At 38.3% G+C, this 25,738-nt stretch overlaps 1 protein-coding gene across 2 annotated transcripts in view; it reads right to left on the minus strand.

The window, feature by feature from the left end:
• Positions 1–1,377: 1,377 nt before the first annotated feature.
• The window catches only part of cpne5b (copine Vb), a 244,805-nt gene continuing 220,444 nt past the window's right edge, over positions 1,378–25,738 (minus strand). For both annotated transcript variants that reach the window (XM_067432338.1, XM_067432337.1), the window contains 3 exons: positions 14,346–14,403; positions 12,808–12,881; positions 1,378–10,715 (listed from right to left, as the gene is read on the minus strand). In XM_067432338.1, the coding sequence (XP_067288439.1) occupies positions 10,527–10,715; positions 12,808–12,881; positions 14,346–14,403 (321 nt within the window). In that variant the 3' untranslated portion in view covers positions 1,378–10,526. The remainder of the gene's footprint in view (positions 10,716–12,807; positions 12,882–14,345; positions 14,404–25,738) is intronic.

A 25,738-nucleotide genomic window follows, 5' to 3' on the forward strand; every position in this document is an offset into this window, starting at 1 on the left:
TTTCTCTCTTTTACCCTCCCCATTTTCTGTTTAGTTGATAACATTCTTTAATGAAACTCACCAAACTGAAAGTGCCTTGAAAATGTTACTCACTCTCATTGGCCCTAAATAGTCTGATCCTTAGCAGCCTTCCTGAATGCGACTCTTGTGGTCTCCTGAAGCTCTAATTGATCTGGTATATCTGCTGTACATTACCTGTGAAGAGCTGCTGGACGCGGCGTCACAGCTTTCCTATACAGGGCACCACAGTCTCCAGTCAAACCTTTCCACTTATGGTTCACCAGCAGCCATATGCATTCTCCAGAGAACAAGAGTTTGGAAAAAACTTCATTTTTATTAATATTTAGTTAAGGCATTTCAATACAAAGCATTTCACAACCCACCGTATGACAAAGATCATGTACAATAGAATTTGTTGGGAGCAAACATGCAAAAGAAATGACAACAATAAAATGGCCTATTGTGTGTTGCATTAATAAAAAGAAAGATTTTTTGTGTGTAATTTATATGTATATTACAAGTCCTATTTTTAATTAATAAATAATAATAACAATGGTCATGATATGCTGGTTGGCTGCCAATGCCTCAGATGAAAATAACGATTATTAAAATATATTATATATATATATATATATATGTATATAAAACATCCCAACGTAACTACAAATAGCAAGAGAAAAACAATCCCAATCAGTCACTAAACTTCAGGCCATACATGCACAAGTATTCCAATGAAACAGTCTCTACAGTATTTTACATGTGGACAGCGTTCTGTGTATGTGTTACAGGTCGTGCGTCACCAGAGGCCGCGTTAACACAATATTTTCAGATGGATTTTGTTGTTGCTGTTGTTGACAGATTACACTGAGGGTGATCTACTGTAACTTGTAACTGTAATTCCTGTCCAGTTGGTGGCGAGAGCGCTCCAGTGTGGCAGTGAAGCCTCCAGAACAAAAAGACATGAGAAGTCATCTGTCTGAGGCAAATTTGAATGACAATTGCCTCTGCATCCGTCTCCCTTGATGCGTTTGATTACGCAGAGGCGATCACCCATAAAGGGACTCATCCAAAAATGAAAATGTTTCTGTCATTTACTCACCCTCAAGTAGTTCCAAACCTACAGTGTTGGAGAAAGTTATTTTGAAAAGCAATGCATTACAATATTGTATTGCTATCTTAAAAAGTACTAATTGTGTTACTTAGTTACTTATTAAGAGTTACTTATTATTTTTTTGGGCAAATGTAAAGGAAGGAAATTCTGTCATTAATTCCTCACCCTCATGTCGTTCCAAACCCGTAAGACCTTCGTTCATCTTCAGAACACAGATGAAGATATTTTTGATGAAATCCGAGAGCTTTCTGACCCCATAGAAAGCAATTTAATGAACACTTTTGCTCATGGTTTAACTGAATCAGCGACGGTCAGCACAAAAACGTTAGTCAATAAAGTGAGATTAAATACAAGTATTTGTTATATTTAAAGGCCCACTGAAGTGCCTTGAAATGCTCCGCAATATTCAACGTGATTTCCCCTGAAACGGCTCCAGCTGTTAGCAGCTCCTCCCCTTTTTTGAAACAGCCAATAGCGTTTCTTTAATATACAGTTGACTAGAGTGCAAGAGCGGACCTTTCTCTGTTTGGTAAAGCCAGTTTCCTTTAACACTGTTTACCATCAAAATCTCCTCCATACCGCTTTGAAATGCAGCATTCTGTGCAGAATTCAAATGCGTCGATATGTTTGTTGTCTGCGGCGACTCGCGCATATGATCCGCGCTCCGCTCTCGTGTCTGTAGTCTAAATTTAGACCATTTAAACCATATTTACACTGAATCGTTTCCTATCACATATAAAGTGTGCTATTTGCCTTTCACCATGTAGAAATTAGTAAATGTGTGTTAACAACTGACCGATTTCAGCTTCGGCAGTGTAGGGGGCGGGCTTTAGATTCAAGAGCACATTCTGATTAGACAGAAAATTTGACGAGAAAGTGAAGTCTGATCATCGCTGATGTCACCAAAAGTTTTAGTGGAAGGGAGAGACTGTAAATTTTGAATGCTTATATCTCCTAAATGCAAATTTTGTCATAGATTTGGAACATACCAGCTTATTCATAACTTTAAGGCTAACACAGTCATACTAAAAGCTAAAAAACTTAAATTTTGATTTCAGTGGAGCTTTAACATTTAAAGGTTTGCATTATCTGATTTTGCATTTCACTGATGTTATTTATTTTGAGAAATAATGAATCTTTTTTCAATGCAAGTGAGATAACTGAATGCATTTAGAACTGTTTACTCGTGTTCACACACGCAGCACAAACAACGCCTCGGCACTTACTCCTGATTTCTCTCCACATGGGGACAGGAGAACAGTCAGGCAATAAATGGGATTTACAAAGTTACTTATTTGAAAAAGTAATTTAAAAGTTACTTTACTAGTGGCTGGAAAAAAGTAATCTGATTACGTAAATCGAGTTACTTGTAATGTGTTACCCCCATAGGCTGTAATAAAAGATGGACAACACACCTTAACTCTCTTCCATTGAAAGTGAAGCTGCCAGTGTCCAAATATAGCGTGGACATCTTGGGTCTCGAGTCTGCGCAGTAATGAGCGCAAAGTGGAGCCGCGATATCAAGGTCCCGCCTAATCGATCACATGCCCCTGAACTTTTTGTGGAAAAAAATTGTTCTAAAAACGTAGAAGTTAAAGTTAAAGCTCCAATCTCCTCCCGAAGTTCTCGAAAATGTCTGTTGGTGCCTCAGTGACTACTAAGCTGTCAATCATAGTCACACCTCAGTTTGAATAGCATCAAATCACTAACTAAAACCAAACTTATTTAATGAAAAAACACTTGAACTTACATCAGCCTGATCAAAACTACATAAAATGACAGAAATCTGCCAAACCAAGTGTAATATGATTGTTTAGTTTGTCCCTTTACATTTCATGAAGAGGGCAGGGTTAATGAGCCATACTGCATCCAGACACTTGAGGGCGATCGAAACTTCACTTTCACGACTCGCTTGGTGACCCTCAACACTGCAAACCTGTTTGAGATTCTTCTGTTGACCTACATAGTATTTTTTTACTATTATTGATGTAAGTCATTGACTACTGTCAACTGTTTGGTTACCAACATTCCTTAAAATACCGTCTTTTGTGAGAAAGAAACTCATACTGGTTTGGAACAACTTGAGGCTGATAATATGATGACAGAATTTTCATTTTTGGGTGAACTTTCCCTATAAGTTGATGTGTACCAGGAGATTGGGCATTGAGTTTAGTTCACTTGATTTTTGTTTTGTTCATATTTTAATCAGATCCCCCCCCCCCCCGCAATTTATTCTGTTGTTCATATTTGCATGTTCAAACACAAAAGGTTGTGTTTAAGTGGCCAACGCTGTCACTGCACAGTAAAAACGCTCGTCCTGTAAGTTCATGATTAAAAATGAAAATGTGAATGAAAACAAAAGTACTGAAAATTAAAATGATGCGTAATAATAGATCATGGCAGAATTTTTATGACCCTGTCCAAGTGATGGACAATGAGCAAGTATAACGCAGCCTCTGTCCGTCACACACCTCCTGTAATACATTCTCTGCGCCGTCTTATGAAGTGATTCAGTCCTCATGCACGCTGGTCATTTTATTTGTGGAGGACTGTATTAAATGGCTTATCGTACATTCCAGGCATGAACACAAATAAATTGATTTCCTTATATCACCACTTGAGGAAAGGGAAACAAACAGATGCTTATAATCTAAAGCAGGCCTATGACTTGCAGTGAAGTGCTCCCTTGATGTTTCAGAGAAATGACCATGAAAACTAGTACACTTTTGAAGGTCCATGCAGAAAAACAAAACATCATACCAATATATTTTCAATTCCCAATTCACTCATTCCCATTCACCACCGCAGTGTTGAGTGAATTCTTGCATTGAAAATGGTTTAAAAAACGCTGCTTTGTAATTATTAATTGTTTTTATCAATGTAAACATGCGCTGGATAGACGGATATATTTGTATCTACCTTTTCAAAATGGCTTCATGCCTCAAGACCTTGTGTCATTTAGCATTTTAGTGCAAACAGTCAACACTTAAATCAATATCCAGAAGTTTGGGAGCTTTGCAGATTTAATGATGATACAAGCTGTGTGTTTTTGCCCCACCTGTTTTCGAGTTCTTTTGAGCCACATTAAGTGCAGTGAAAATTTAGTTATCTTGCGTAAAGCGAATTAATAATATATTGGATTTATATGTGTTTTGTGGATGAACATTTATGTGGCCAAGTTGAAATGAAATCTGAAATATCCAACCGAATGCTATCATCAAAATACATCAATCGTTTCATGCATTTGGACAGCAGTGATGATGCTCACGTCGCTGTCAGACCTCTGACTGTGGAATATGCAAAAAGATTGAACCTCTTTTGTGTGCTTTTCTAGATGAACACACAGGGCAAATCTCCTCTGTGCTAATTCAGTAGATCCAAGCCTTTTATCAGATATTACAAGCACAATGGCGTCCCTGCCAGTAAAAAGGAATTGATGTCACTGACATTAATGACAAAGAACTGATGAACAGTTTGAATAGTGTGGGGTTGCTACCGAAAAAGGTTATTAATTTGAAGGCATTGAAATGGACGAAGACAATTACTGTCGCACCCGGTGCTTGGCTTAGAGAAACATCAATGGGTCCCAAGATGATCTATGAACCCGCTTTGGAGAAACAGCAGCAGTGTAAACATTGACGCTTTTTACTTATTCTGGTTGTAGTGTTTTGCCATTTTCCAAACCAAAATGAGGCAGTTAGACTCTATGTTAAGTGTGAAAGTTTTTGTAATTACAAAGTGTGAGTGTTGTATTGAAATATGCTAAAACGCTAGATTTAGAAAATGTTCCTCATATTGTATTGATTTCTGTGTAATGAAGGTTTATCATTAAAAGATGTGCATAGTTAAACTGGTTTCAATGATCTTACTGGCATTTACATGGAATCCTTTGGGATACAGGTTTAGCAGCTTTCTGTAAAAGTAATATTTCCAATGATTATCTTGAGAGCAGGATACTTATTCATGTGGTATATGGTATTTAAAAGTCTCAATTTATTTAAACTGAAAAAAGTAATAATTTACTCAAACAGTGAAAATGAAGAGTTAAACAATGCAATAATATGATGTGCAATAATAAAGACAAATCGATTAAGCTAAAGAAAATCAAGTGATGAAGGTGGATGAACGCACAAATAGACAGAATAAAATGCATTAATGACATCTTGGGGATGAAAAAGGACTGTAATATTTATTAACAGGGCTTGACTTTAACTTGTTAACACTGTGGCTAGTGGTTTTTACAAATGTAGACATTTATACCATAGGGAAAAAATGCCATATATATATTTTTTTAATGTTATCTCTAATATTATCAAATTATATAATATTATATAATTTGGCAGCAGGTATATAAGGCTGTGGAGGTATAATTTTGTTCCTTGGGGAACAAAACTTAAAACTCAACCTTTAAAGGTACACAACTGGTCCTTAGTGTACAATTATACCATTGTTTTCCTCTACAGGGGTAGGCAAGTTCGGTCCTAGAGAGCCACTGTCCTGCAGAATTTGGCTCCAAGAATTAACAGAGGTTTAGACTGTTTTAAAACCTTTGGTCACCATTATGGTGATCAGTGTTTCCCTTAGTTGGGTAGTTTGATTCTTGGCTTTTTATATGCGTTTGTGGTTTTTGTAACAGTTTTTAACAATGCACATAATTTGTTGCAAAGGAAGTCACAGTTTCATTGTCATAAAGATAAATTTTTGACTAAACTCATGACTGACTAACTGGTTATTTGTTGTTATTAGATGTGGCTTTCCTGTAGCTCAACCAGTAGAGCGTGGCGCTAGTAATGCCAATGTCATGGGTTCGATTCCCAGGTAAAGCAAGAACGTACAAACATGTAAAAATGTGTACCTTGAATGCAACGTAAGTCGCTTTGGATAAAAGCGTCTGCCAAATGTGTAAATGTAGATAATATTCACCAACAATACTTTCTTGCCACAGATCAGACATTCTCAATTTTGATTTTTAAATGCATTTTGGGTTAAAAAAAATTTAACACACACAGACATCAAGAATCGGCAAATTAATCTTAACAATGGTGACATACGGGAGTCATGAGTTTTATGGTGGCTTACCGAACTTGCTTTCCCCTGACTTAGGGGTACAAAAATGTACCCTTAAAGTCTACCACTCCAGTGACAGCCACTTTACCTTAAAAGGTAGTTTTGTACTCGTTTGAGACTGTGACACACAAATCCATTATACTGTTGCACATGTTTTCTTTCTCAACTGTTTAAGTTAATTTAAAGGTTCAGTGTGTAAATTTTAGCGACATCTTGCTGTGAGGTTTTGAATTGCAACCGCTCACCCCTCCGTTTCGAAGCACATAGAGAAGCTACGGTGGCCGACACAGGACAAAGATGCCATTGCCTGAGACAGCAGAGAGCTCATTCTAAGGTAATAAAAACATAACGGTTCATTATGTAAGGTCTTTATACACCACTGAAAACATAGTTATGTATATTATATTGCATTAATGTTAACAGTTTCTCTTAAATATTACACAGTACATTGTTTATTTAAAACATTACTGACTATGTTTGCGTGAATGCTTACCAAGACCGGTATTTTGAAATCATTTTGTGTGTATTTTGTATTTGTATGTATTGGACCCTTCATTTAGTTCTGAGAGGTGACTTTATGTGCGCGTTCTTTGGGTGTGTGCAAAAAAATCTGTGGAAATGAGTGAAATCATGCACAATACATCGAAAGTCAAGCCATATTACAGCAACAAATATTCATCAGGAGCTAATGAAAGGAGTGTGTGGAGGCGGGTTTGTGTGTCACTCGCTGTCAGAGAGATGAGAGAACCAGCAGCTTGTATCATGGCTCTATTCTGCAGGAAATTAGAAGAATTTCAGATATATCAGTATGTATCTGAAAATCTATATTTTTGACTACACTACATTGCACTTAGTTTATTATTTCAGTAGGAGTGACTGTGTTACACGCCACTGCTCAAATACACCCGCATTTGGCGTGTTGGGGGTGTTAATGTCAAGCCCTGTTTATTAATGGGGTATATAGTGTGTAAAAATCTGATAATTAAAACTTAAAAATGTACAATAAAAAAAGCAATAATATAGTGTGCAAAAAACACAAACCAATTCAAATGACAACTAAAACAACTAAAAAAAGAACACTATTTTGAATTATAAAACGAGGTGGATAAACAAACACAAATAGACAGAATAAATCGCATTAATGCCATCTGGGGGATGGAACAGGGCCGTGGTGTTTTGATGCTCTATGGGTTGGCAGAAAGACATCTGGAGATGATGAACGACCCCTGCACAGTCACTGGCTAAATGCTCATGGTTATTATACCCAGACAGGTCTGTAATGTGCTCCATTACATGAGCTCCTCATTTCAGCCCTGTACTGGCTGAGTACAGATATATCAGGCACTCTTATTTGATTAAAAGCCTCTTGACAAAATTGAGTTGGTGAATGAACTCCGGTTGAGTGGGTGACACCATTCTGAGCGCACTCCAGGCCTCATTTCTGCCCGAGAGGGAGAGAGGACACATATCGGCACTAATAGGGTCGACCACAATGCCATTCCTACAAAAGCATGTGAGTGAGAGCAGTGCTGAATATTGATGCAAGTTATGCTTCTACGGGCAGGTGATCTGTGAGGAATTGTGGGAAAAGAGCCGAGGCTTATTGGAAAAAGGTGCCAGTGGTGACATTTCTAAAAAATTATATTACGTTGTGTCTTGCATGTTTTTAAGCTGAAATTAACGGGGAGTGACACTAAAAGTTTGTTCAGTTTTATCCGAAAGATGATGAACACGAATCTGGCAATGATTTATTACATTGGTTGTTGTGATGACCGGTGTGTGGCGATAAAAGGTTAATGCTCTCGTCTTTGCAAAAAACATATCACTTCCACTAGTGTTTGCCAACCGCTGTGGCACTGTGGAAAATAATCTAATTCAAAATATAAGTACAAATAAATGCCCCCCCCCACGCTCTTTTGTTGTGACTCGTGTTTCACAGAGCGCTCCGCATCACAAGTGCAACACTGTCCCAGGTGAGAAAAGCCACACATATGGAGCTGGTTATGTGCTGCAAAAGTTCAAATGTATTAGTTCACAAATCATGTGCAATGGTAAAAGTGCTTTTAGGTCATAACCAGTGTTGGGGAAAGTTACTTTGAAAAGTAATGCATTACAATACTGCGCTACTCCCTTAAAAAGTAACTAATTGAGTTACTTTTTAAGAAAAGTAATATGTTACAGTACGTTTGCGTTACTTATTCTCACCTTTGTTTTTTATAACAAAAAAGTTATATTTTTGTGCAAATGTAAAGACCTCTTCACACCAAAATGTAAATAATAAGCCTCAGGCCGAGGTAAACATGCAAAATCACGCATGTACTGTAGAGGGCGCAGCTCAAAAAAACCTTTCAGCTTCTGCCGTTCTGGATAACTGAAGAATAGAGGACGCAGGAGAAAAAAGTTTTACACTCTTAAAAACCACAAAAAAACTAAATCTAAAGTCATTTTTGCTTTTGGTTTAACTGAATCATCAAAAGTTAGCAGCAAAACATTGGTCAATAAAGTGGGATTAAATGCATAAAAATATATGTTTTATTTAAAGGTGCACTATGTAGTATTTTTGCAGTAAAATATCCAAAAATTACTAGGCCAGTGTTATATATTTTGTTCAGTTGAGTACCTACAATATCCCAAATGTTTCCAACTATTTGTAAATTGCGAGAAAATTGCTATTTTAACTAAGGACCGGGACGTGTCAGCATAGCGTTTGAGGGAGTCGCCTGTCAATCGCGTCATATCTGCGTTACCCTCGGTTTTATTCTGCAGAATCGCTTTACTCTTAGCAGTGTGAACATGTCACAGCAGCGCCGAGCGAACGCACAGAATAACGTCATAACATCATTTTAAACACACTTAAATGTATCTAATATGATAAACAGAGCTGCTTTACCTGACCGGAAAAAGCAGAAGTGCAGGCGCCCGGCGACTGTGTCCTATCCCGTCATAATAAAAGCCCCGCTGCTCGCGAGCTGTGTGTTTGTGTAACAATCGCTCCAGTGGCCGTGCTCAGCTCCACAACACTCGGTCCTGCTCTACTTCACACTACAGTAACGTTAATAACTGCATCCATGAACGTGATTTCTGCCCGAGTCCGATTTCCCACCGGCCGTGAGGTGAAGACCACATGTCCCAAGATACTGCGCTCACACTTGGCGTCATCAAACTACGCCTTTGTTTAGAATAGGCGCCCTCCAGTGGACAAAAGTTGCATAGTGCACCTCTAATATTAATTCATTGGAGGTTTGCAGAGTATTCTGATTTTGCATTTGACTGATTTTATTCATTTGGAGGAGTACTGAATGTTTATTGTGCAAGTGAGATAAATAAATGCTCACAATTAGTCTAGAACTACAATAACCTGTTCACAAACAACACGGGGAGAAGAGAGCTGTCAGTGAAATGTGAAAAAGTAACTTGCGTTACATTTTTTAATCAGTAACTCAGATATTTTGTTGTAAATTTTAAAAGTAATGCATTACTTTACTAGTTACTTGGAAAAGTAATCTGATTACGTAACTTAAGTTACTTGTAATGCGTTACCCCCAACACTGGCCGTAGTATTGTGGGAGGATCTGCACAAAAAGAAGTCTTTAATAATTGACAATCTGCCTATGTAATCATCATTTTTTTATGTGAGAAGGAATAAAAGTTGAACATCCTCTGATCATTTCAGCTGGAAACCGCAGTGATTTGTATGTTTTGGTCCGTTTTGTTTTGTTGAGTTTTGCTAAAATGTAGGCAAAGGACTCTTTTCCCAAAGAGCCCGTGTTGCAACTTGTGTGCTTTTCCTCACACATGAATGCTTTCCCAAACCATAATGGATCCTGACAAAGAATCAAATAACATTTTTACACGAGGGATGCTTAACATAATAAACCCGAACCGACACAGGCCTGACCGGATACGAAATGAAAGCGATACAAATCTAGAAACGTCACCGTAACGTGCACACTCTAGTATACCGACGTGGAGTAAGGTCCAGTGTCAGATTAGGGCACACTTGTCCTGGTACACTGAGACAGTTACAGACAGGCACAAGTTGAAACCACAAACATCACCCTCCTCCTCCTCTTCCAGCTCTTCATCCTCTTATCAACTGATCCACAAAATAAGAAACAGTCACAGGCCAAGATATAGATATTTTTAAACAAAACAAACAAAAAAGGTGCCCTTGGGTCACACTGTCCTTCCCAGAAAAAAAACGGGCAGAAAATATAAATGGCACAAACAGAAACGCCACTGTACCTCGGAGTGTCTCGGAGAGTTCAAACACATGGTGACACTGGGAGCTAAACCTAAAGCTCCGGTCCGGCTGCCCCATGATTCCAGGGAGAGCAGGCTCAGGAGCTCAGATCTGTGTGTGGTGTGTGTGTCCCGGCGGCGTGTACGGAGGCGGCGCTGGATTGGGTTTGATTCCCCGGCTCTTCATGTAAGAAATGAACTGGTCAGGAATCTCAGCCAGAACGTCTTTGGCCAGTCGTGCCATACTCAACACGTGGTTTCCCGTCCGGTCCATGTAATCCCGGAACGGCACAAACTGAGGGGCAGGAAGAAACGTGCACATTAACTCATCCAGACACTAACACTGAGCCTCTTAACCTTTTTGACTCCGAGGCTCCACATGCATTTTACATAGTAGAAATATTTCAAAATATTACTGTTTTTACTGTATTTTTTATTTTATTATTCCAACTGTTTCAATTTACATCTTAATTATACGTTTAGCTACACTTTATTTTAATGTGACATGGTTACATTATACTTACTCAAATAAGTACTGAATAATATTAATGAACTACATGTACTTACAATAGAGTTATGGTTATCCATCCATCCAATCCAATCCATCCATCCATCCATCCATCCAATCCAATCCATCCATCCATCCATCCATCCATCCATCCATCCATCCATCCATCCATCCATCCATCCATCCATCCATCCAATCCATCCATCCATCCATCCATCCATCCATCCAATCCAATCCATCCATCCATCCATCCAATCCAATCCATCCATCCATCCATCCAATCCATCCATCCATCCATCCATCCGATCCAATCCAATCCAATCCAATCCAATCCAATCCATCCATTCAATCCAATCCATCCATCCATCCATCCATCCATCCATCCATCCATTCAATCAGTCCAATCCATCCATTCAATCCAATCCAATCCATCCATCCATCCATTCATCCATCCATCCATCCATCCATCCATCCATCCATCCATCCTTCCATCCAATCAATCCAATCCAATCCAATCCATCCATTCAATCCAATCCAATCCAATCCATCCATCCATCCATCCATCCATCCATCCATCCATCCATCCATCCATCCATTCAATCCAATCCATCCATCCATCCATCCATCCATCCATCCATCCATCCATCCATTCAATCCAATCCAATCCATCCATCCATCCATCCATACATCCATCCATTCAATCCAATCCAATCCATCCATCCATCCATCCATCCATCCATCCATCCATCCATCCATCCATCCAATCCGATCCAATCCAATCCATCCATTCAATCCGATCCATCCATCTATCCATCCATTCAATCCAATCCATCCATCCATCCATCCATCCATACATCCATCCATTCAATCCATCCATCCATCCATCCATCCAATCCGATCCAATCCACCCATTCAATCCATTCAATCCAATCCATCCATCCATTCAATCCAATCCATCCATCCATCCATTTAATCCGATCCAATCCCATCCAATCCATCTATCCATCCATCCATCAATCCATCCATGCAATCCAATCCAATTCAATCATCCATCCATCCATCCATTCAATCCAATCCATCTATCATTCATTCAATCAATCCCATTCAATCCATCCATCCATCCATCCATCCATTCAATCCAATCCATCCATCCATTTAATCCAATCTATCCATCCATCCATTCAATCCAATCCAATCCCATCCATCCATCCATTCATGCAATCCAATCCAATCCATCCATTTAATCCAATCCATCCATCCATTCAATCCAATCCAATCCATTCATCCATCCATTTAATCCAATCCATCCATCCATTCAATCCAATCCCATCCATCCATCCATCCATCCATGCAATCCAATCCAATCCATCTATCATCCATTCAATCCAATCCATCTATCATCCATTCAATCCAATCCATCTATCCATCCATCCATCCATGCAATCCAATCCATCTATCATCCATTCAATCAATCCGATTCAATTCATCCATCCATCCATCCATCCATCCATCCATCCATCCATCCTTCCTGCATAAAACAAATTAAAGAGTCCCTCGAGAGTGAATTCTTTTCACTTTTCTAGCTGTCAGTGTCTCAGTAGCCTGAGATATTCGTATTACTTCTAATGACAGGTTGCACTCACAGGGGACCTGCATAATGATCTGCTTTATAATAATCTGGGTTATGGTGTGGAGCTGTTACACGAGGGCTCGATTCCACAGTGACTGAATTAGTAATTCAAATTCTCATGCTTAATGGATTTGATTTCTGAAAGAAACTGACATGGGGTGACAAGTCACAGCTAGTTAAAACCCCAAAGTTAACATAACGTGCTTGCAGTCCAAACACGCTTTAAAAGTAGACTGCAAGTGCTGTCACCTGGACAATATCTCGCTCTGCTAATTTTCCTCTTGAGGAGATCCTGATGTCATCACCATCCAACTCAACCATAGCTGTGGGAAAAGACAGGAAGTTAAATCAATCACTGGACTTGTGGTTGTGTGTTTCATTTATTTGAATAATTCAATGTTACACTTTATTTTCATGAGGATAAAAGGTCATGGTTTCGGAATGAAATAAAGGTGTGTAAATACATAATGACAAAATCCTCAGTAATAGTTTTGGGTGAACTATTCCTGTTCTTGTGTGCATAGTGATGAATTCAGTTGTAAAAGTCATTTCAGGTGTCTCAAAACTACTAGGGCCATCATTTCCTTCATCACCTCGCACTCCTTTGACACCAGCTGAACATAATTGGTCTGTGTAACTAGAATGCACCGAGAGATTTCCATTACGCACTCCTCAAACAACAGGCCGTCTCCACATGACCTGCTCACCTCATCTGATCGGAGCTCATCTTCCACCTCTGAGAGCCTGAGCTACAGGATGCTGTTATTCCTGGAGGTTCAATATTGATCAAAGTCTCTCTCGACCTCTCTCGGCTTCCCAAGTGGTCCAACGGATCATTACATGCCCTGACATGATGGTATGTACTTATTTCCCATGCAATATAGCAGATAATTACTCTGTGATTAGCCCAAACCAGGCCTCTTTAAATTATATATTACATATACTGCGCACACAGCTCTGAACGACAAAAACAACCGTGTTATTGCTATTAGAGCTTTTGTTAATAATAAATGTATTCATAAATTAAAAGAAACTAGAGCTGTCTAATGATTGAAAAATAATTAAAGAATTACATGATAAAGAGATAAATTATTCAGATGAATTAAAATACAAAGAATTTAAAGACATCGTATTATTAGTGTATCCCTGCATAAAAAGCTTTTTCTTACTTAGTCTTGTTTCTAGTCCAAACATCTCAAAGTTCTTAAAACAAGAAGTGTTTACTACACTCTAAAAAATGCTTGGGTTGTTTTAACCCAATGTTGGGTCAAATATGGACTAACCCAGCAATTGAGTTGTTTTAACCAGCGATTGGGTAGTTTTAATCCTGCGGTTGGGTTAAATATTTGCTTAAAACAACCCAGTTGCTGGGTTAGTCCATATTTGACCCAACATTGGGTAGTTTTTTTACCCAGAATATTTTAGAGTGTAGACAAGCAAAAGTAATTGTCTTGTTTTGGGAAAAAATAACTCAAATAAAATAAGAAAAAATAATCTGCCAATGGGATAAAAAATAATCTTAATTCAAACAAAAAACAAGATTATTTTACTCGCCCCATTGGCAGATTATTTATCTTATTTTAAGCAAAATTTCTCTTAATTTTGAGTTATTTTGTAAATGTTTCTTAATGTAAGAATTTTTAGATCTTTTGACTAGAAACAAGACACAAAACTACTAAGTAAGAAAAGCAGTGTATTTTGCAGTGTAGGAGACCAGTTTATAGCTACAATAATTTTTTAATAATGAATTGTAGTTAACTAATACAACTACTTGAAGAAACACTTACCATCAAATTCAGCCTGTCCAACTCCAACAATAATGATGGACATGGGAAGCTTGGCAGCCTGATGGCAAAACAACACACATTCACATGCTTTTAAAATATATATACAACAGGCCTTGCTTATGAAACAAGATCAATTAATAAATGTTCAAAAGGAAGGATAGATAGATAGATAGATAGATAGATAGATAGATAGATAGATAGATAGATAGATAGATAGATAGATAGATAGATAGATAGATGATTTAAATCAAACAAGCATAACAGCTGCTGCAATACAATTTATATACATTTTACATAATTTGTTAATTACAAATAAATTATTCGAAAATCTATCAAAACGATATTTATCAAATGAAATGATTTGAATTTAGTTTTAAATCATTTGAAATATCGTCGCTGTCGGCAGAAACCTTGTCATACACCTGGTGCACGCCAGGCGCTACGTATGTTTTTTTGCTAGTTTCAGCCTGACGCAGTTATCATTTTCACGTCCAGCTCCACATTATTTAAATAGCAAACGCACCCGCGCCATCGGTTCACACATGGGCGTGGTGGTCTGAAAACCAGGTGTGTTCAGGCGCATTGTTGGCGTTGGTATTTTGAGGACCTGAAGAGAACTGGGCCATTACAGTGGTAGAACAGAATGCTGTAGAAAGATCTAGAGGGTGAGCAGAGGGAGAGGGAGGCGGGGCCAGTACGATCCCCATATCACCCGCTTCTCTAGCAGCCCTCCCGCCGACTCCCACTCCAGACACTTCACTATGGATATTTGAGAATATTACAGGCAAACATTCATCATTTCATACACAGCACACTCATCGACGTTTTGCATCATTTATGTGCCCTATTTGATTATGGGGTAGTATTTCACGGTGACTATTTGCACAGAGGTCTAAATATCACAGGCCAAACATTGCAGTTATTGACACTACAACAGCCAGACAAAATGACACAATCACTTCTGAGCCCACTTCAACCTTCAGTGCAGATGAAAATAAACCACTACCAATGGCTGCCGGAAAACTGGCAATAAAACAAAAAACATGAGATTTGAGTACTCTTCTCCTTTAAGAGATGTTCATTAGAGTATTAAAAGTAAGTTTGCTAACATGACCAAACATATTTATTAGCTTGTTAGGATACCTTGGCCAGAATGAAGGTGCATCTCAATTAGCGTACTTATGGTGAGGCAAGGTAAAAACATCAATGAAAAGCGTTGTGTTATATAATATTAGCATGGATGAAAGCATCAGTTTGCTATGGTTTCATTTCACTATGTATTCCGTTTAATTGAACTTGTTGTAGAAAAAGCATTCATTCTTTAACAGGCATAACATTTCAAACGAAAGGAGACAAAATGCCCGTGTGAGACAAGTTAAGCTTTTGCTGACGAAAAACATCAGAAAATGGACCAATGCATGATTAAATGCTGCATTTCCTATTTTCACCAGTTCAACTTTCTTATTGAGAGTATTTAAAGTAACCTTAACAAAATTGTAAAGTAAAGCCCAATGTGAACGATTGTAATTGTATCTTTTTAAATAACTGATGAACAGCAAAATATGTAAAATTTCTAGTTTACTTAGTTTTTTGTTTACTTGTGTTCTATAATCTACATGTGAATGAGAACTTGTACGAGAGCAATTACATTTTAGGCTGTGATATGAATCACAGTAGTGTAGGCTATAGCTAAGAATGCATGTTTTTTGTTATATATTTTTATAAATAAGTTCTTTTTGCTGATGTGGAGAAAAGTTGGAAACTAGAAGACTCTGAAACTGATTGTTTTAGGTAGTATATAATGTTATTAAATCTATTTTAAATCATTTAATAAGCTGTTGTATTTTACAATTACATTTTATATTGAAATACTGTTGTATAGTAAGTTACATTTTTGCATATCTTTATTCATTTCAGGTGAACCAAGCAGATATTCGAGGGTCAGGTGGTTGTGACTTCATACTTTGTGGCTTGATTTCAACTCTGGTTTTCAGTCTGGTGTCCCGGGAGCAGGCATCTTTTGCACACTTGAATATTTTTCAAAGGTAACATGCTTTACTTGACTAAATTCATTTCTGAAAAGGTTACTTGGTTTAATTAGGCTACTGGTACATTTAAATTTATGGACGGAGTTCACCCAGAACTTTAAATTCTGGCATTAATTGTTCACTTTCATGTCGTTCCAACCCCAAAAGACTTTTGTTCATCTTCAGAACGCAAATTAAGATAGTTTTGACAAAATCTGAGAGCTTTCTGTGAAATCAGAGTGCTTTCTGAGTAGCACTTGCAGTGTTCGGCTCTTGTGTAAGAATAAACAAACGAAAACCCAGCAAAAGCTGCACTTCCTGTGATGGCAGCACAAAATAATAACACCCTTTCCCATTGAGATGTTCTCTAATAAAATCTTTCCTGTTGCTCTTCTAATGGGTTCAGAGACCAAACCTTCATTTTTCAGTCCAAGACCATAACAACAAATGGATGTTTCTAACAGGGAGAGCAAAGCATTTCCATCTTCTGCAATTTTAAATGATCAGTGCTGAGCTTATGACAGTCCTGCCTTGCCTACATGTCATAAAAGACAGGCAGGGCACCATGAATAATTGAAGTTGGTTGCTCCGTTTGTGTCATCGGCTTCTGTCATGATTGACAGGACAGATTTGAAGTAATGAGAAAACAAAACAGTCAGTTAGTTTCCTTGACAACAGCTCTTCGACGTCACACGCAGCCCAAACTCCCACGCCGACATATATGAACACAGAAGCTCGATTCAGAGAACACACAAATCACCTGCTCCGTGTTTCGTTACAACAAAAGCCGCGCGCTCACATGCTGACAGCATTATTATTTGGTCTGGTGAGAACACTAATGTAATGTCATCAGTGCCCAGCTGCTGTAGGAAATTATCGTTGTGCTGGTAAAGGAAAGACAGGGTTTGGAGAATTAAATTGGCTTTTGGACATTAAAGGAACAGTTTGCCTAAAAACGACAATTCTGTCATTATATACACTCACCCTCGCGTCGTTCCAAAACCATATGCTGTTCTTTTGTTTCTCTGGGACACAAAAGGAGAATTTTTGAAGAATCTTCTGAAGATTTCGGATGAACATGGCCTCAGTTTGGCAGACACAGCAGCCAAAATAAAAGGGCTTGTTGAGGAGGAACGCAACTGAAAATCGATTGCCCACAATGCTAGTTTATGTTAAACGAGTGGATACAGTCCACAAAACTGCCATCTCTTTCGACAATTTGTTCATAATTTGATCAATCTCATTAACAATTTGTTCAAAGTAGGTCATTAGGAGCACTTACAGTGTTTTTTTTTACATGTTTGAATAATTTGACTGGATGAATAATGACAGAATTTTAAATTCTGGCCAAACTATTCTGCTAAACCAAGCATTCAGGTCTTCTTTACTGTAAGCGAGCACCGTATGACAGACAGTTTGAGGCTAAACTAATGATGCCCATGCTGTAACGAACGGTAGAAATAGCAGGATGGAGTCAGAAACGGCGTGAAATATTGTCAGGGTGTGACTGAGGACAGGAACTTCTATTAAGACTATCATCAGTCACACAGCGAGCGGGCGGTTCAATCTGACAAAGAGCTGTCTAATTGATTAATCCCGCCGCCCTTCATGTTGCCCATCATATCTGATTGGCGGATGATGGACCTCTGCTAGCAATCGAGCATCCTGACTGGCTTATTGTTCCAGGCCTGCCCACGTCCAACATGACAAATGAATTCGCTTCTAATGTTGTTGTTTCTCATTATCATCCTCCGATTAGCCCTTACCCGTGCATATTGTTGTTTGTAATTACCATGTCCAATAAAAAAGGCTGCATGTCTTCCGCTGACGGATGGGAGGATTCCAGCTTTCAATGCTAATTACCTAAGACAGAAAATGAATATGCGCAGCTCATTAGGGTCTGCCAGAGCCCAACACTGAACCTCAGTATTTTAACAGACTTAAAGTAATCGCTCACTCAAAATGAACCCACTTTCTTATCATATGACTATAAAAGACTTGAAATATAGCAAACAAGTCAAATGGACTACTTTAAAGGGTTTTGTTTTCGGGATTCGGGTCATTTTTGCCACCAGTTTTGAAAGGATGTTAACACTCTTTCAGTCAATGACACTTGAAATGAATGCTTATACAATGTTCAGGATCATTAATTATGTGCTGTAATGTTTCATGCAAAGAAGGGGGATTCATTCAAACTATAGTCAGATACAGTCTCAGATACTTTGACTAATTTAACTATAAAACTATAATAACAGTAATAACGGCGCTGACGCCTCAAAAAGATCATAAGAGATCGTAAAATTAATCTATACGAATTGAGCGTATTAGATCATATTTTCTGAAGAGACTCTTTATAATGATGAACAGACTTAATTTAGGCTTTTATTCACATACAGGCTAACAATTCAGTTTAACTCTTCCTTTGAAGAGACTTCCTGTGGCAGATCACCGCGCTGCTACATTTCTCTCAGATACGGTAAAACCCAATCAATGGGCGCACACTTTGTTAAACCTTTAGTTTTAAAATAGTAAAGTTCAAAGCATTATTTCACAAGATTTTAAATTCTGTGCAAATGCATTTATGCCAGTCAAGAGAAGCATTAACAGTCTGTGTGAATGCACATTTTTGTGATATTATGCTGCTTCAGATTTGGTTTCTGTGACTCTTTTTGTTTGCGCCCTTTATTGACGCTCTGACTCTGTCTAAGTAATATGTAGAGTCAACTAATGTCCATTATGTTTTTGGTGTGTTACCTACAAATTTGGAATAAACTGCATGAATGTTTTTTTTTATTCTCCTTTTCTGTAATATGGAAAATATACCAGCAAATAAATAGAGTAAATAATGTAGTAATTGGTTTGCACATTTTTGGTGAACTATTCCCTTAAAAGCCTGCATATTTTAATGTTCTGAGCACATGGTCTGAAGCTCATGGCGCAGGTGCCATTAGGGCGTGTTCGAATCCACTTTTGCTAGTTTAACGACTAAAAAAAAGGTTGGCGTGCCAGGCTCATGGTCCAAAAGGGTTGTAGGCCACCCATTCTCAAAGTCATGGTCATGGGTGTGTTTTGTGCGTAATGGGAAATAAACCAATCAGTGTCTCATCTTCCATTCCCTTTAGGATAGGATAGAAAAACAGAAGTTTATTACAAATGTACAAGTACACTGCAACGAAATGTTGTTTGTGTGCTCCTGCGTTTCGTTGCAGTGTGTGCAATAAGCAGTGAGTGAGTGTACGCGCGTCGTGTACCCGCCTATAGGCACATATTACTAACGCGTTCTTTAAAGAACACAAAAAATACAGCGCTATTTAGAGCAGGTTTTTATTGTTCAATGGTATAGTCATTTTCAGTTCCTGAAAATAGCAACACATCAACAATGCGCCTGACACTGCTAGTTTTCAGACCAGCACAGATGGGCACGAGTACATTTGCTATTTAATCATCGTGAAAATAAATGTAGCTAGTTTCAGGCCAAAGCAGTTATCATTTTCATGTCCAGTGCTGGGTGTATGATCGGAAGGATGAAGGAAAAATGAAGGATTTTTGCCATCCATAAGAACCTTTAACATCCATGGAAACTTTCCATTCCACAAAAGGTTCTTTAGATTTTTAAAATGCTCTGGAGATTATCACGAGAAGTGAAAAAAACGCCCAATCAGAAAGCAAGCTGATGGAAGTCTCACCTCCAGCTCGTGCTGTAAAGCTGGGGCCACACTAATGGCACTTATAATGTATGGACTGCTTTTAAAAAGCAACATAAAAAGTAGCCTATTTACGATTCACTAAACGCCATTTCTTCATTCCGGTTGTCCACCGTTTTGGTTCCTTTAAAGTCATGTTTTATTCGAGAGAATTCGCAAATTTTCCTGTGCTCACAGACAGGACTGTTGTTTGTGAATGAAATCTGCTATTGCGTGCTGTGCTTTCCTCGTCACATCGCAGCACTCCACACACTAGAGGAACAAAATGGTTAAATCTATGCTTTCTTATCATCATGTTTGTTGTCTCACATTTTGAAAATCTTATAAGATGTTTAAAATGTTTTAGTTTGACCCCATCCCAATAATCGTTATTGTTCACTTAAAATGGTTCTTCTATGGCATCACTGCAAACAACCCCCCCCCCCTTATTTTTAAAATTGTATGGTAAATTGTATAAGCTCCACACTGCCACATGCATTTTTAGGAAGCTTATAGACATCTGCAGAGGAAGCCATATCGCAAAACCCTAAATATAGTTGACATGTGACATGTAACTGGCAAATAAAAACTGAAAACAATGTACTTTTTGCCCCAAACCCTTCTTTGTTAATATATTGCTTTATACGCGTATGCCACACCACATGTCTACATTCGCATTTCTGCTGAAACTGTAACGAGACAGCTAAGCGGCAGGAAGCTGTCAGCTGTTGTGGGAAGCAAAGGGATGTTGTCGAAACACCCTTAGATCAAAAAGGCCTTCCGTGGGCGAATGTCCATTCCTCTACGACCTGTTTTTAAATGAACGAGGAGGTTGAGATGCAAACAGCTGCTTAGAGTAACAGCTTTTCTCATGAATGATACATGCGCCTGTCCCAGTGAATCAGAGTAGATGAGAAAAGTAGGTCAGTGTTCCTCTGTGTTTTCTGTGAACATTTCACACGCCGTTACGCAACTCTGAACATAACGCATGCCACTCAGGAGGACCACCCAAAATGGGGGATCTATAAAAATGTGTAGGACACTGGTCCACCTGGACGCGTTAGCAGACCTCCTACACTGGATTAACAAGCAATATTACAAAGAGTTTTAGAGTTGATTTAGCACTTATGAACATTGTTCACCATCATAGATAAGAGGAAAGCTCAGATGGTGTGAGGAATTTATATACAGCCTTCATATTAGAAATGAATAAAGTGCTACCACAATCTGAGCTTTCCTCTTATTTATTTTTTTACAGTGCCATTTCCCCTAACATGCTGCTGGAAAAGAGATTGCTTCAATACATCCCATTAGACATGTGAATAACAATTTCTTTCAAATTCTGCTTAAACGGATTGTTCACCCAAAAATGTCACCATTTACACATTCGCACCGTGTTCCAAATGTGTATTGTCTTTCTTTTGTGGAAGACTAGGTAGAATGTCCATGGTCGCTCTTTTTTATAAGGGGGCTCTAAAAAAATGACAAAAAATATCCTAAATATACTACATACCCCAGTGGGCTGAAAGTACAAGACAACACTGGGTAAAAAAGAAGCAATATTCATTTGTTATTCTCATTTGCTGTCCAGACCAAAATTGTAATTATTGGCAAGGCTACACACATTGAATGTTTTAATGTGAAGTGCAGCGCTGTATTTTTTATATAATAATAATAAATAATAATATGTTTATTTTTTATAGCGCCTTTCAGGAACCCATGGTCGCTTTACAATGTAGTACAAAAACAATTGGCCTGTTCATGATAACACATAAACAAGCAGGTGTACAACAATCAACTTCAGATAGACAACAACAACAAAAAAGTTGCACAATCAAAGTGAACAATTAACAGCAACTAGTCATGTAACATGAAAAGGTGTAAGATCACTTTAAAGGCCGAGGCGGTGCGAGAGATAATTATTTACTGCCCAGAGAAAAAAGGTGAGTTTTAAGTTGGGATTTACACAACTGTAGAGTCGGTGCGTTACGGATAGTTGAGGGCAGCTTGTTCCATAATGTAGGGCCAGGATCTGAGGGTCTGGGCAGGAACATATTTGTGAATTAACTCAGCAAGGTATAGAGGTGCAGGGCCATGAATGGCTTTGTAGACTAAAACTAACAGTTTAAATGTATATGTAAGAAGCTTCAGTTTTTTCAGTGTCTCAGGGCAGGTCTCACTTATAATGTGGGTTTATGAATGCAACATGCACAGATAGGGTTGCCACCTGTCTCTGACAAAAAACCTGGACATATGGAATGACCTGACCGACCGCTTTGGTCACAAGTGAAAATGTCCATTAGACATTAGACCCATAAGACAAAATTGGTCTTTGTGCAGTTAGATAGAGCATAGTCATGAATATTTTAAACATCTCAAGTATTCTCACTTATCTTACTTAACTTATAGCTTACCTGATTGCTAGATACTGGTGCTTGTGCTTGCTTTTGCTTCTTCTTTGCTAAAGAAATAAGTAGAGGGATGACACTAACAAAACGATGTTCACGACGTACAATCTTCTTCACTGCTTCAATTTGCCGCCTGTAGTAACTGGCTAGCTGCCAAGACAGATGCGCTAGATGACGTAGCCTACGTCACGTCATACGACACACTCGACCCGTTCCCGAGCCAATTATAGCCCATTCTACACACAAGAGACACCCTATGAGAGACACCGATTACTCTTACTTAGGCTATTTCAAGTGAGAAAATAGTAAATTGAACATACATAATCACGTAGCCTTTTGAAAACCGGGACATTCAGTGTCCCGGGAGAGTGGATCATTTTCCCGGGACAGGTTATTAAATAGAAGGACAATCCCGGTAAAACCGGGACAGGTGGCAACCCTATGCACAGACCATCTTCTCAAACATATAAACCGGCTGCTGTTAGCAAAAGTTAACCTTTAAGTGTTCCTACTGGTGCTTGACCAAATAAACGCTTGATGGTTTAAATTAAGACAGCCATGCATGTTAATTATGGAATTTTTAAGTTGTATTATAATAGTAATATTTCTCTTCTTCTTCTTTACACGTTAAACCATTTTCCGTAACTGGTTTATTTATTTTCTGCCCTCATATGTGAAAATGGTATGAAAATTAGTTTTTGTTTGTTTGAAAATTTGGATGACAACTTCGGATGAAAATTTGGGTTGCATTCCCCCCTAGATGTAGTAATATCCAATAACAGCTGAAAGCGCTGTGTCAAGGCAAAAGAAGCTGACTTACAATTGAGCCATTTATTCCCCAGAGCTCTGGTCTTAGAGCCTCATAAAGCCTTGTCTATACTTTCTCCTGGCTCCGCAGCACGAGCCTCCGCTGAGTGCACACCTCTCAAAAACGGACAAGGCATCTATACTTGATGTGCTAGGCATTGTACTATTCTTTGAAACGACAGAGAGCGCCTCAAAGTAATTGTTTTCAAAAAACACCAGGAAACAGTGGTGAGAAGTAAGGTAGCCTACACACGTGACAATGTTTACTATAGTAAACTTGACTAAAACTTGTCTAGCTATCACCAGGCCAAGCTCAATTTAAAATTGAACATTGATCTTGATCTGAGTCTGCTCTGTGTTTTCCTCTGCACAAGAGGCCTGATCAATGGGCATTAGTTGAATGACTCTGTACGCAATTGGACCAATTCTTCAACCAATCAGACCACATGAGGCATGATCAACGGGCAACGACCCATCCGTCACCGTGTTAAACCCGCCAATAGCTTGCCAGGTGGATAAGCCAGTCTGTGATTGGATCCCGCAAAAGTGTAACAGAAGCAGAATACATTAAAATTTTAAATTTACATTTTTTCATTTAGCATATGCTATTTTCCAAAGCAACTTACAACTCAGGAGTACAGGAAGCGATCCGTCAAGAAGAGGCAAAGAAACGCAAAAAGTGCCCTAAATACCAAGATTTGTATACTACTCAGAGTAGCAAAAAACTGAAAAAGGGAAGAAGAAAAGAGAAATAGAGGAGGAAGAGGTTTATTTATTTATTTTATTTTTTTTGTTGATAAGAATAAGTGCTTATTGAAGAGATGAGTTTTTTGAATGAAGCGAGTGATTCTGTCGTGTGTATGGAGGACGGAAGATCGTTCCACCAACCGGGAACAATGAAAGAAAAAGTTCTGGAGAGGGATTTCATGCCTCTCTCTGATGGTACCACAAGCCTTCGCTCATTAGCTGAGCGAAGGCTTCTGGTGGGGGTGTAGACTCGTAGGAATGAGTCGAAATATGCAGGTGCTGAGCTTGTGGAAGATCCATAAGCAAGAGTCAGAGCGTCAGAGAGTCACAAGACGTGCCGCAGCGTTCTGGATCATTTGCAGCGGTTTGATTGCACAAGATGGAAGTCCAGCCCGAAGCACATTGCTATAGTCAAGTCTAGAAATTACCAGGACTTGGACAAGAAGGTCATTATACATTAATGTACAGGTTTCCAGAATGAGTTGCCGGGCGAAATCAAATCGCCTGCAGATCAGGCTGGGTTTACCCAGTCTAGACCAAAACCACACTACAACAGAATAGTGTAAAACCCTGAGATTAATAAGGGGAGTTTGTCTTTGTTTTGTTTTTTTTGTTTTGTTTTTTTATTACGTTGGTATCCCCAATCCTGTACACCTGATTGCCTCATTGGATTAATTGATTGTATTAGTCCTTGTTAGGCTTATTGGATGTTTGTTAGGTTATGGGTGGGGTGTAACATATAAATTGTTTACATTCTCATTCATTGTGTTGCTCTGCCCTGATGAAGACCAATTTGGGTCGAAACATGTTGGCTCTTGTATTTTAAAATGATTTAAGCCATACCAAATAAAGGCTTTTTAATTATTTCCTCATCCTTCACTTAACTGAGTGCCTTGGACCTGCCTTTTTTGCCCTGAGATTAATACTTGTGACATTAGAACATGTATACAACTAAATTAACTTTTTCATTAAACATTTTATTTTAGTTTCATGAATTTTTATTTTATTTAAAATGGATCTTCATTTTCATTAAAAGTGATTATCTCTGCTTTTGTAGGCTCATTTAGTAAATATAAGTAACTAATTTAGACACGCAAACTGGGTGCCAGTGTGACATCACACTGTAAAAAATTATTTAGAAAAAAAGTTACCTGGTTGCCTTAAAATTTTGAGTCCATTGAAATTAAAATTGAGTTAATACAATGAACATTTTTTGAGATTCGACAACCTTATTAAAATATTATTAGAAAGATTTTGTAAGCACATTGGGTAATTGTGTGTGTTTTATTTCTGATGATGCAGTGAAACATGCCAAATAGTGCTATTTTCATGATTTATCATTTTTTTAATGTGGTTCAGATACAATAATATTTTGAGTTTCTATTTATTAAACAAATTTCCTTCATTGTATCAACTCAAAATTTTAATTTCAATAAACTCAAAATTTTAAGGCAACCAGGTTGCTTACTTTTTTAAGTTAAACCAACAAAAAAAAAAAAATATTTTTTTACAGTGCATGCTCGGCTAGATTCGGCTCAAACATCATTTTTGCGCAACCTTACGCTCGTACGGACAGGTCGGGTATAAACCAAGCATAAGGCTGATACCTGCACGCAAGGGAGGGAGGAAGGTTGTAAAGGCTGGGCTCCTCGTAATAAGAGCACAGAAGCTTGAGTATCTTCCATTATTGAAAGAAAGTGACTTAAATGATTAGTTCACTT

This window comes from Pseudorasbora parva, chromosome 22 (genome assembly GCF_024679245.1).
Source record: "Pseudorasbora parva isolate DD20220531a chromosome 22, ASM2467924v1, whole genome shotgun sequence".
NCBI classification, from domain to species: domain Eukaryota; kingdom Metazoa; phylum Chordata; class Actinopteri; order Cypriniformes; family Gobionidae; genus Pseudorasbora; species Pseudorasbora parva.